Source organism: Bos taurus, chromosome X, assembly GCF_002263795.3.
Source record: "Bos taurus isolate L1 Dominette 01449 registration number 42190680 breed Hereford chromosome X, ARS-UCD2.0, whole genome shotgun sequence".
Lineage (NCBI taxonomy): Eukaryota > Metazoa > Chordata > Mammalia > Artiodactyla > Bovidae > Bos > Bos taurus.
In genome coordinates, this window is record NC_037357.1 from 70,969,656 (window position 1) to 70,984,068 (window position 14,413).

Below are 14,413 nucleotides of genomic sequence, written 5' to 3' on the forward strand. Positions count from 1 at the left end.
ACAGTCCATGGAGTGGCAAAAGAGTTGGACACAAATTAGCAAGCCCCCCTCCCAAAAAAAAAGAAAAAAGAAAAACAACAGGTAGATGATATATATAGTGATACATTCTATGAAAGTGTTCAAAACAATAAGCCCAGAATGGAGATGTTTATACTAAGCCCCACACCATCAAACCAAGGCTTAATTTAATTACAGTGTCTGCTCTCCCAGAAATAAAAACAAACATACTTGCATAGAGTGGTCTGGGAATTCTTCTGTGAGGAGGCTCTACATAGCTGAGGATTAAAGGATAAAAGGAAGATGGACATGCAAGGAACTTAGGAGATAGTGTTTTGGGGAGAGTGAATGACATGTTGGAAGAAGAAAAAGTTTGTCAAGGTTGATGCAGTTCAAGAGGCTTAAATCACAGTGAACAAGATGGAGAATGGCCACAAAACATGGGGTTTCAAAGGTAGACATAAGAGGGGAGGAGCCAAGATGGCGGAGGAGTAGGACGGGGAGAACGCTTTCTCCCCCACAAATTCATCAAAAGAGCATTTAAACGTCGAGTAAATTCCACAAAACAACTTCTGAATGCCGGCAGAGGACCTCAGGCACCTAGAAAAGCAACCCAACTCTTTGAAAGGAGGTAGGAAAAAATATAAAAGACAAAAAAAAAAAAAGAGACAAAAGAGGGAGGGACGGAGTTCCGTCCCGGGAAGGGAGTCTTAAAAACAGAGAAGTTTCCAAACACCAGGAAACCTTCTCACTGCTGAATCTGTGCCGAGCTTTGGAAGCACAGAGAGCAACATAACAGGGAGAAAAAATAAATAAATAATTAAAACTCACAGATTGCGAGCCCTACGGTAACTCCCCTAGTGGAGAAGCAGCGCAGACGCCTGCACACGCCATTAGCAAGCGGGGGCTGGGCAGGGAGGCGCGGCGCGGGCTGCATCGCTTAGAGTAAGAATCTGGCCTGAATACCCTGAGCACTATCTGAGCGAAATAATTTGGGCTAGCAAGCCAGACTGTGGGATATCTACCACGCGAAAAGCCAGCCCCAACCTAAGACACTGCCAGGCCCGCGCACGGAACAAAGGACTGAACAGAGATAGCCGGCTGCAGACCTTCCCCCTCCGGTAACAGGCAGCCAGAGCCGGAAGGGGACAATCGCAGCCCCAGAGAGACATTATCTATAAAACTGTAAGCAGGCTTCTTTGCTAACTAAAACTTCCTGGGGGTCTGGACAGTCAACATCTGCCTGAGAAGGTGCGCTGGTTTTACACCCAGATAACTGAGTGGCGGGGAGGCGATAAGTCGCAGCATTGGCGTTTGCCAAACACCTCATCACCTGAGCTGCGCGGACCTGGGAAGAGCACAAAATGCAAGCCCAACTGAGTCTGCGCCTCTGAGGACTACCCGAGTGCCTGAACCTGAGCGGCTTGGACCTGGGAGGTACATGCAGCCCAGGGCCGGCCTCGGATTGTTCTCGGCGGAACAACCTAGAGCCCGAGCAGTGTGGGCAGGGAGGCTACACGCGCCGTGAGTTGGGGCAGACCCAGTGTGGCTGAGGCACTGCGAGCGCACGCCAGTGTTATTTGTTTGCAGCATCCCTCCCTCCCTCCCCACAGTGCGACTGAACAAGTGAGCCTAAAAAAAAAAAAAAAAAGTTTCCCCCACCATCCACTTTGTGTCAGGGCGGAAGCCAGACACTGAAGAGACCAGCAAACAGAAGAAGTTATAACAGAGGGAAACACCTTGGAAGCTACGGGCAATAGATTAAAACCCCGTGGTTACTACGGACTACATAGGAAGGGGCCTATAGATCTTGAGAAATATAAGTTGGACCAAGGAACTAGCCAAAAATGAACTGAACCCACCATATAACAAAACCAGAGAAAGTCCTAGATATATTTTTACGATCATTCATTCTTTCTTTTTTTTTAATTAAAAAAAAATTTTTAAGTCCTCTATTGTTCCTTTAATTTTCACTTTTATAACCTATTACTTTGCAAAAAAAAAAAAAAAGACCCCATTTTTTTCTTCTTCAGCAAATTTCATATATATATATATTTTATAATTTTTTGAACTTTTTTTTTTTCTTCTTCTTTTCTTTAACATTGTATTTTTGAAATTCCAAACTCTACTCTAGTTTTTTAATTTTAGCTTTTTGGTATATGTTAGCAATTTTGTACCTACAGTTTTTTTTTTATAATTTCTGTGACTTTTTTTTTTTCTGTTTCATTCTCTTCTTCTTTTATATAACATTGTATATCTGAAATTACAAACTCTACTCTAGATTTTTAATTTATGCTTTTTGGCATTTGATATCAAATTTGTACCTGTATTTTCTTTATAATTTTTGCGACATTGTTTTTGTTTGTTTGTCTTCTCTCTTTATGTTTTTTCTTCCTTTTTTTTAACATTGTATTTTTGAAATTCCAAACTCTACTCTGGATTTTAATTTTTGCTTTTTGGTATTAGTTATCAATTTTGTACCTGTATTTTCTTTATAATTTTTGTGACCTTATTTGTTTTTCTTTGTTCGTTTTTTCTCTTTCTTTTCCTTCTTCTTTTCTTTAACATCGTATTTTTGAAATTCCAAACTCTACTCTAGATTTTTAATTTTTGCTTTTATGTATTTGTTACCAATTTTGTACCTTTAAGAACCCAATTGTTCAGCACCCATTTTTCACTACGGAGTGAGATTACTGGCTTGACTGCTCTCTCTCCCTTTGGACTCTCCTTTTTCTCCACCAGGTCGCCTGTGTCTCCTCCCTAACCCCTCTCTACTCTACCCAACTCTGTGAGTTTATGTGTGTTCCAGATGGTGGAGAACACCTAGGGAACTGATTAGTGGCTGGATCTGTCTCCCTCCTTTTCATTCCCCCCTTTTATCCCTCTGGCCACCTCTGTCTCCTTCCTCCTTCTTCTCTTCTCTGTATAACTCCGTGAACATCTCTGAGTGGTCCAGTTGTGGAGTGCACATAAGGAAGTAACTACTGGCTACCCCACTCTCTCCACTATTGATTCCACCTCATCTCATTTGGGTCACCTCTAACTCCCTCCTCCCTCTTCTCTTCTCCATGTAACGCTGTGAACCTCTCTGAGTGACCCTCACAGTAGAGAAACTTTTCATCTTTAACGTAGAAGTTTTATCAATGGTGCTGTATAGAAGGAGAAGTTTTGAAACTACTGTAAAAATAAGACCGATAACTGGAAGCAGGAGGCTTAAGTCCAAACCCTGACTCCAGGGAACTCCTGACTCCAAGGAACATTAATTGACAGGAGCTCATCAAACACCTCCAAACCGACACTGAAACCAAGCACCACACAAGGGCTAACAAGTTCCAGGGCAAGACATACCAAGCAAATTCTCCAGCAACAAAGGAGCACAGCCCTGAGCTTCAAGATTCAGGCTGCCCAAAGTCACCCCAAAACCATAGACATCTCACAACTCATTACTGGACACCCACCAGAACACCGACACAAGCTTCCCTAACCAGGAAACCTTGACAAGCCACCGGTACAAACCCACACACAGCGAGGAAAAGCCACAATAAAGAGAACTCCACAAACTGCCAGAATATAGAAAGGACACCCCAAACTCAGCAATTTAAACAAGATGAAGAGACAGAGGAATACCCGGCAGATAAAGGAACAGGATAAAAGCCCACCAAACCAAACAAAAGAGGAAGAGATAGGGAATCTACCTGATAAAGAATTCCGAATAATGATAGTGAAATTGATCCAAAATCTTGAAATCAAAAGGGAATCACAGATAAATAGCTTGGAGACTAAGATTGAGAAGATGCAAGAAAGGTTTAACAAGGACCTAGAAGAAATAAAAGAGAGTCAATATAAAATGAATAATGCAATAAATGAAATTAAAAACTCTCTGGAGGAAACAAATAGTAGAATAACAGAGGCAGAAGATAGGATTAGTGAATTAGAAGATAGAATGGTAGAAATAAATGAATCAGAGAGGATAAAAGAAAAACGAATTAAAAGAAATGAGGACAATCTCAGAGGCCTCCAGGACAATATTAAATGCTACAACATTGGAATCATAGGGGTCCCAGAAGAAGAAGACAAAAAGAAAGACCATGAGAAAATACTTGAGGAGATAATAGTTGAAAACTTCCCTAAAATGGGGAAGGAAATAATCACCCAAGTCCAAGAAACCCAGAGAGTCCCAAACAGGATAAACCCAAGGCGAAACACCCCAAGACACATATTAATCAAATTAACAAAGATCAAACACAAAGAACAAATATTAAAAGCAGCAAGGGGAAAACAACAAATAACACACAAGGGAATTCCCATAAGGATAACAGCTGATCTTTCAATAGAAACTCTTCAAGCCAGGAGGGAATGGCAAGACATACTTAAAATGATGAAAGAAAATAACCTACAGCCCAGATTATTGCACCCAGCAAGGATTTCATTCAAATATGAAGGAGAAATCAAAAGCTTTTCAGACAAGCAAAAGCTGAGAGAATTCTGCACCACCAAACCAGCTCTCCAACAAATACTAAAGGATATTCTCTAGACAGGAAACACAAAAACAGTGTATAAGTTCAAACCCAAAACAATAAAGTAAATGGCAACGGGATCATACTTATCAGTAATTACCTTAAACGTAAATGGGTTGAATGCCCCAACCGAAAGACAAAGACTGGCTGAATGGATACAAAAACAAGACCTCTACTACATATGTTGTCTACAAGAGACCCACCTCAAAACAGGGGACACATACAGACTGAAAGTGAAGGGCTGGAAAAAGATTTTCCATGCAAATAGGGACCAAAAGAAAGCAGGAGTAGCAATACTCATATCAGATAAAATAGACTTTAAAACAAAGGCTGTGAAGAGAGACAAAGAAGGTCACTACATAATGATCAAAAGATCAATCCAATAAGAAGATATAACAATTATAAATATATATGCACCCAACACGGGAGCACCACAGTATGTAAGACAAATGCTAACAAGTATGAAAGGAGAAATTAACAATAACACAATAATAGTGGGAGACTTTAATACCCCACTCACACCTATGGATAGATCAACTAAACAGAAAATTAACAAGGAAACACAAACTTTAAATGATACAATAGATCAGTTAGACCTAATTGATATCTATAGGACATTTCATCCCAAAACAATGAATTTCACCTTTTTCTCAAGCGCACATGGAACCTTCTCCAGGACAGATCACATCCTGGGCCATAAAGCTAGCCTTGGTAAATTCAAAAAAATAGAAATCATTCCAAGCATCTTTTCTGACCACAATGCAGTAAGATTAGATCTCAATTACAGGAGAAAAACGATTAAAAATTCCAACATATGGAGGCTGAACAACACGCTGCTGAATAACCAACACATCACAGAAGAAATCAAAAAAGAAATCAAAGTTTGCATAGAAACGAATGAAAATGAAAACACAACAACCCAAAACCTGTGGGACACGGTAAAAGCAGTCCTAAGGGGAAAGTTCATAGCAATACAGGCACACCTCAAGAAACAAGAAAAAAGTCAAATAAATAACCTAACTCTACACCTAAAGCAACTAGAAAAGGAAGAAATGAAGAACCCCAGGGTTAGTAGAAGGAAAGAAATCTTAAAAATTAGGGCAGAAATAAATGCAAAAGAAACAAAAGAGACCATAGCAAAAATCAACAAAACCAAAAGCTGGTTATTTGAAAGGATAAATAAAATTGACAAACCATTAGCCTGACTCATCAAGAAACAAAGGGAGAAAAATCAAATCAATAAAATTAGAAATGAAAATGGAGAGATCACAACAGACAACACAGAAATACAAAGGATCATAAGAGACTACTATCAACAATTATATGCCAATAAAACGGACAACGTGGAAGAAATGGACAAATTCTTAGAAAAGTACAACTTTCCAAAACTGGACCAGGAAGAAATAGAAAATCTTAACAGACCCATCACAAGCACAGAAATTGAAACTGTAATCAAAAATCTTCCAGCAAACAAAAGCCCAGGTCCAGATGGCTTCACAGCTGAATTCTACCAAAAATTCAGAGAAGAGCTAACACCTATCCTGCTCAAACTCTTCCAGAAAATTGCAGAGGAAGGTAAACTTCCAAACTCATTCTATGAGGCCACCATCACCCTAATAACAAAACCTGACAAAGATGCCACAAAAAAAGAAAACTACAGGCCAATATCACTGATGAACATAGATGCAAAAATCCTTAACAAAATTCTAGCAACCAGAATCCAACAACACATTAAAAAGATCATACACCATGACCAAGTGGGCTCTATCCCAGGGATGCAAGGATTCTTCAATATCCACAAATCAATCAATGTAATACACCACATTAACAAATTGAAAAATAAAAACCATATGATTATCTCAATAGATGCAGAGAAAGCCTTTGACAAAATTCAACACCCATTTATGATAAAAACTCTCCAGAAAGCAGGAATAGAAGGAACATACCTCAACATAATAAAAGCTATATATGACAAACCCACAGCAAACATTATCCCCAATGGTGAAAAATTGAAAGCATTTCCTCTAAAGTCAGGAACAAGACAAGGGTGTCCACTTTCACCATTACTATTCAGCATAGTTTTGGAAGTTTTGGCCACAGCAATCAGAGCAGAAAAAGAAATAAAAGGAATCCAAATTGGAAAAGAAGAAGTAAAACTCTCACTATTTGCAGATGACATGATCCTCTACATAGAAAACCCTAAAGACTCCACCAGAAAATTACTAGAACTAATCAATGACTACAGTAAAGTTGCAGGATATAAAATCAACACACAGAAATCCCTTGCATTCCTATACACTAATAATGAGAAAACAGAAAGAGAAATTAAGGAAACAATCCCATTCACCATTGCAACAGAAAGAATAAAATACTTAGGAATATATCTACCTAAAAAACTAAAGACCCATATATAGAAAACTATAAAACACTGGTGAAAGAAATCAAAGAGGACACAAATAGATGGAGAAATATACCATGTTCATGGATTGGAAGAATCAATATAGTGAAAATGAGTATACTACCCAAAGCAATTTATAGATTCAATGCAATCCCTATCAAGCTACCAACGGTATTCTTCACAGAGCTACAACAAATAATTGCACAATTTGTATCGAAATGCAAAAAGCCTCGAATAGCCAAAGCGATCTTGAGAAAGAAGAATGGAACTGGAGGAATCAACCTACCTGACTTCAGGCTCTACTACAAAGCCACAGTTATCAAGACAGTATGGTACTGGCACAAAGACAGAAATATAGATCAATGGAACAAAATAGAAAGCCCAGAGACAAATCCACGCACATATGGACACCTTATCTTTGACAAAGGAGGCAAGAATATACAATGGATTAAAGACAATCTCTTTAACAAGTGGTGCTGGGAAAACTGGTCAACCACTTGTAAAAGAATGAAACTAGAACACTTTCTAACACCATACACAAAAATAAACCCAAAATGGATTAAAGATCTAAACATAAGACGAGAAACTATAAAACTCCTAGAGGAGAACATAGGCAAAACACTCTCTGACATACATCACAGCAGGATCCTCTATGACCCACCTCCCAGAATATTGGAAATAAAAGCAAAAATAAACAAATGGGACCTAATTAACCTTAAAAGCTTCTGCACATCAAAGGAAACTATCAGCAAGGTGAAAAGGCAGCCTTCAGAATGGGAGAAAATAATAGCAAATGAAGCAACTGACAAACAACTAATCTCAAAAATATACAAGCAACTCCTACAGCTCAACTCCAGAAAAATAAATGACCCAATCAAAAAATGGGCCAAAGAGCTAAATAAACATTTCTCCAAAGAAGACATACAGATGGCTAACAAACACATGAAAAGATGCTCAACATCACTCATTATCAGAGAAATGCAAATCAAGACCACTATGAGGTACCATTTCACACCAGTCAGAATGGCTGCGATCCAAAAGTCTACAAATAATAAATGTTGGAGAGGGTGTGGAGGAAAGGGAACCCCTCTTACACTGTTGGTGGGAATGCAAACTAGTACAGCCACTATGGAGAACAGTGTGGAGATTCCTTAAAAAACTGGAAATAGAACTGCCTTATGATCCAGCAATCCCACTGCTGGGCATACACACTGAGGAAACCAGAAAGGAAAGAGACACGTGTACCCCGATGTTCATCGCAGCACTGTTTATAATAGCCAGGACATGGAAGCAACCTAGATGTCCATCAGCAGATGAATGGATAAGAAAGCTGTGGTACATATACACAATGGAGTATTACTCAGACATTAAAAAGAATACATTTGAATCAGTTCTAATGAGGCGGATGAAACTGGAGCCTATTATATAGAGTGAAGTAAGCCAGAAGGAAAAACACCAATACAGTATACTAACGCATATATATGGAATTTAGAAAGATGATAACAATAACCCTGTGTACGAGACAGCAAAATTGACGCTGATGTATGGAACAGTCTTATGGACTCTGTGGGAGAGGGAGAGGGTGGGAAGATTTGGGAGAATGGCATTGAAACATGTAAAATATCATGTATGAAACGAGATGCCAGTCCAGGTTCAATGCACGATACTGGATGCTTGGGGATGGTGCACTGGGACGACCCAGAGGGATGGTGTGGGGAGGGAGGAGGGAGGGGGGTTCGGGATGGGGAGCACATGTATACCTGTGATGGATTCATTTTGATATTTGCAAAACTAATACAATTATGTAAAGTTTAAAAATAAAATAAAATTAAAAAAAAAAAAAGGTAGACATAAGCCATATTTGTAATGGAAAGCTCATAGTCATGCTAAGTGTTTTGGAATTTATTAAAAGTTAAAAAAGAACCAATAAAAGAATTTTGGAAGGTATGTAATACAATTTGTGTTTTAAAAATATTGCTCTTGATTCTGTGGTAATAATAGATTGAAATAGGAAAGGAAAATGGAAAATTTTAAGGCAGTTCAGGAAATGTGATGGCAACTTGGACTAAGATGATGGCAATGGTAATAGAGAATAGCACAGAGATTCCACAAAAAGACAGATATGAAAATACTCATGAAAATACCATTTTTAAAATTAAAAAAGAAAAGCTTTTCAACTGAAAGGACAATTAATAAATAAATTGGTATATAATCATAAAATGTAGTATTGTAGACCACTGAAAATTAATGAGCTACAGCTACTCACAACTATATAAATAAATATTAGTAACAAAATGTTAATAGACCAAAAAATTCCAGAAGGCTATATGCAAAACATGGTTGGATGAGATGGAGAGAGGATGAGATGGTTGGATGGCATCACCAACATGATGGATATGAGTTTGAGTAGGCTACAGGAGCTGATGATGGACAGGGAAGCCTGGTATGCCACAGTCCGTGGGGTTGCAAATAGTCGGACATGACTGAGCTAAACTGAACTGAACATACAAAACATATATATACACACCCACAATAGATACTTTTTATAAAGTTAAAAAATAATTTAAACTGATCAATATATTATTTATGTGTGTGTCTGTGTATAATATGTGATTTCAAAAAGCATTTTTTAAAAGACAAGAGAATAATAAATGATTTATTCAGGATATCAGTCACCTGTAAAGACAGAGAGAGAGATATGAAAGAAAATAGGATAGTGCATTGCATAGATTATTATTAACTTTCTCAGGTTTAGTGCTGGGCTCACAGCTGTTAGAAGTATCGAGTGAATGAATGAATAAATGAATGTCAAGAGTTGGACACAACTGAGTGACTAACACTTTCACTTTCTTTCAACAGGCTTCCCAGGTGGCTCAGACCATAAAGAACCTGCCTATAATGCAGGAGACCCTGGTTCAATCCCTGGGTTTGGAAGTTCCCCTGGAGAAGGAAATGGCAACCCACTCCAGTATTCTTGCCTGAAGAATTCCATGGACATAGGCGTCTGGCAGGCTACAGTCCATGGGGTCACAAAGAGTCAGGTATGACTGAGCAACTAACACTTTCTCTTTCTTTCATTGGGTCAATGATTCAAATTGGTGTTGGCGTCGTGAATCAAAATATATTATTAATACAACTTTGTATATCTAGAAATATTTTTAAAATCAAGTACATATATTGAAGATATATTTTGGAATTAAAAACCACAGGGCTTGATGTGAGGGATAAGTAAAAGGAAATTATAAAATATGTAGTCTACATTTCTGTAGAATGTCTTTGTAAATGGGTAGATGTCAGTGTCATTTACTAAGATAGAAGAAAAACAGATAAGGATCAGATTTATCCTTTGTAGATATATTGGCTATGTGGATAAAAAATAAATACTACCTGCCATTCCCATAAACACTGAATGTTTCCTGCCATCATCCATTGCAGCCATCCTCAAAGTTATGCCCTTAGGGGAATTCAGAATGAAAAAAAAAAAAACAGGACACTGCCCCTGGAAAGTTAAGATGCGTATCTAAGGAATAATTTCAAGGCATTCAGACTTTTTCATCTTCCCATATATAGAAAAGCACTGAAATCATTAACTTGAGATGTTTGTTTTTTGTAATTAGCAATGTTTTTATATTGGACAACATGCTTTTCTTTTTTTTTTTCAGCCAAAGCTCCTATATATCCTGGCTCCTCTCTTACCACTTTTCAACACTTTCTCAGAGGTATCTGAGAGGCTTTTTCCCAGGCTTTGGTTCTCAGTAAGCTTCCTACATAAAACATAACTCACAATTTTTAGGCTTTTTTTTTTTTTTTTTTACAGTTCACAGCTGTGATGTTCTTGTGAGACATCCAAGTGGAAGTATGACATAATAGTTGAATGCAATTATCTAGACCTCAGAGTAGATAGCTGATCTGGAGACAAACATTTAGAAGTCATCAGAATTTATATTGTACTTGAAGCCATGAAAATGAATATAAACATCTAATGAAAAAGTATAGTGAGAATTGAATGTCCAGGACCTAATACTGGAGAACTCTCCTATTTAGAGACCCAACAGAAAAGGATCATCCAGCAAATTCCCAGAAAGACAGAAACACTAGGAGGGTATGATGTTAAGAAAAGCAAAAAAGAAAACATTTCAAGAAAGAAGTTTTAAACTGTATGAAACTCTGCTGACAAGTTTTATAATGTTAGGACAAAAGACGTCATAACTTGGGATTTTGATGGTCTCCTGCATGGCAGGAAGATTCTTTACTATCTGAACTACCAGGGAAGCCCTTTGGAAGCCAGCAGAGACCTTTTGGCAAAAATAATTTTGGTGGAACAGTGAGGGCAGAATCCAAATTGTAGGTAAGTGGAACTGATAAACTGACACAATGTGTGAAGATAACTTAAGTGTGCTCAGTCATAGTGATAATAACAATATCATCTTATAAATACAAAGACTTTTAAATTTATATTATTATTTAATCTTTATAACAAAACAGCCCTGAAAGATAAGTCCTGTATCCTCTTTCTACAAAAAAAAAAAAAGAATACTGAGTAATCATTTAAATGTCTGAGATTAGAAAGCTCATCTGGAATGAAGTTGTGATTAGCAACCAGGTCTTCGGATTTCAACTTTAGTACTCCTTTCCCCTCAAAAAGAATGGGGTAAAATTGGCCAAATCAGAATATTTCCATTATATCACAGACAGAAAACTACAAAGACATGTTCTATTGATAGTGTGCCAGGCACTCATTTACCTGAAGCATATCATGGCAATTTTATCAATATCTAAGGAAAAAAAAAAAATATATATATATATATATAGTACTTTTGCCCTTTTCTCCCCAATGGGTCTTCATTCTCAAACAAAATTTAAATTTCTGCAAGTATTTTCACCACTAGATGGTACTAGAATAACATGAGAAGTTCTCCATTGAACAATTTGTCTACAACTGCAATCATCCAACAATATCCCTTCAAAACATCTGCTGCTACTGCTGCTAAGTCACTTCAGTCGTGTCCGACTCTGTGCAACCCCATAGACGGCAGCCCATCAGGCTCCACCGTCCCTGAGATTCTCCAGGCAAGAACACTGGAGCGGGTTGCCATTTCCTTCTCCAATGCATGAAAGTGAAAAGTGAAAGTGAAGTCGCTCAGTCGTGTCCGGCTCTTAGCGACCCCATGGACTGCAGACTACCAGGCTCCTCCGTCCATGGGATTTAAGTCCCCAGTTAGGGTCTTAAATAGATTATAGTACTAATCAATGGGAAAATGTAAATGTCAAATGATGAAGTCTCTAGGAGTAAGATGCATTTGAATACTTGGAGGAAATGTAAAATCAAAGGAGAATATTAGAGAGCTTCCCTGGTGACTCAGACAGTCAAGAGTCTGCCTACAGTGCAGGAGATCCGGGTTCAAATCCTGGATCGGGAAGATCTCCTGCAGAAGGGAATGGCAACCCACTCCAATATTCTTGCCTGGAGAATTCCATGGACAGAGGAGCCCAGTTAGCCCCAGGCCATGGGGTTGCAAACAGCCAAACATGACAGAGTGACTAACATTTCATTTCATTTCATGACGATTATTGATAAAGTATCAGAGATATTAAGTAATAATTCCAAAACATATAGGAATTGTCAGTTTATTCTTTAAAATGACTTTGTATTTTGAAGTAGCATTGTGCTACCTGACACATATCAAAGTGAAAATCAGTTAATCAAAAAAAGCACAATTTGATTAGGGACAGGTTTAATAAAATTCATTAAGTTTTCAATGAAATTTATAAATGCTCAATCTTAGTCATTTACAAACAAAATAAAACATTCAAAGCCTACAGAATTATCTCACCCATTCTAGAGATATAATTTTAAAGGGAAGCCTGCCAAATTCATATCTTCTGACTTGTCTTCTCCCACTACACACACACACACACACACACATCCACCATCATTATTCTAGTTAAAACATTTTAGCCAAAATTTGAAATACTATCTCATTAAGTTGCTTAATAGGTTTTTAGATATTTTTTTCCAATATTCTTTTGGCCAGCTGTATAAAATCAAACTGTAGTAAATTGGGAATTAAAGAGAATAATGATATGGACAGGATAAAGAGAAAATTCAAGAGAAAAGCTTCTTTAGAATTAAATTCTTAAAGCATTTCATTTATTTCCTCCTCTGCACCTTACCTTTTTAAGTAGCTAAAATGCAAGTTTTACTTGTTGTAAAACTATTGGTGTCAGCTACTTAAATAAATGGTACCTTCATCCATTCCCCTATTGCTTTAAAAAGAAATATCTCAGCTTCAGCAAATGTTCTGTTTAAGTTATGGTAAAGACTATTTCACATGCTGTAATTGTCTCTCCTAAATATAACGCAGTTCAAGACCTAGAAAGAGAATGCTGGACCATTCATATCCATGTAAGTGGAAGATTTCAAATTGTACTATTTTGTTTTGTTTACCTGAACAATAACAGTAAAGAGGATAACAACTGTGGTTGCTGCAATGAAGAGCTTCTTTCTGGAAAACTCTGGGAGCAGAAAAACAAGGGAGAAACAGATTGCTCCCCTCAGACCTCCATAGGCTATAATAAATTGGTCCTTTCTGGTGACTGTATTCACATGACATTTGTTCACGAAGAAAGTCAGCACAAGAACTCCTAAATTTTTCAATAAGAAGAATATTTGAGTAATTAATCAACAGAAGGAAATGCTACAAATATAATAGTGTTAAACTAGATTGAAATTCTAAGGATTTGTAATGAATAATTTAAAAGCCTAAATGAGCTAAACTATTAAAAGGTTTATTTCCTCAGAGAGATTTCTTTAAACAGCTACATTTTATATTGTTTATGTTTTGGTTTTTCCTTTGATTCTTTTCATTTTTTTAGAATGAAAGCAGTGCATTTCTCTTCTTTAGGCCTATGTGGACTAATCCGGGGCATTCTGCAAATGTAGTCTCTACAAACAGAATATAACATTTCTCTTCAGTCTTATAAATGCTAGTGAGTAGACCCAACTAGTGAACTAAATGTTAAGTAATGTGACCTGTGTTGGTTTTAATCTTTAGTGAGCCAGGATTCCATATTCCTCAAGGCTTCAAAAACCAGATTTGTTTTTCCCCTGTCACCCAGAATCTAGAGTTCTGAGATTCAAGTCTCAGCCAAAGATTTTTACTTCTCACATTTGTTGGTAGTCTCAAAAAGTAGGCTTAAGCACAAGAGAAGTATTTTCTCATGTACCAGTACTATTTGAAGGGCACCAGTTAAACTTTTGTCCCACGGATTTTACTCCCAGTGATTATGTTTTGAGTATCTTATTGTGAATGAGTTTAGCAGATAATTTACCTCAAGACCAAAAAGGCAAAATTCCTTGCCAAGTGGGCTGAAAGTAGGGATTCTTACACAAAATTTGAGCTGAAATAAGTTGGCCAGCAGAAAATTTAGCCAAAATTGATTTGTTTGGAAAAAATATCATATCCTCTTCATTTAGTATGGTATCAGCAATTTGGAGAGC

General features: G+C 37.4%; 1 protein-coding gene across 1 annotated transcript in view; it reads right to left on the reverse strand.

The window, feature by feature from the left end:
* Positions 1-14,413, reverse strand: part of LOC518911 (sodium/hydrogen exchanger 2) — a 53,535-nt gene that overhangs the window by 9,546 nt on the left and 29,576 nt on the right. The window contains exon 5 of the mRNA XM_015461628.3: positions 13,361-13,557. Coding sequence (XP_015317114.1) covers positions 13,361-13,557 — 197 coding nt within the window. The remainder of the gene's footprint in view (positions 1-13,360; positions 13,558-14,413) is intronic.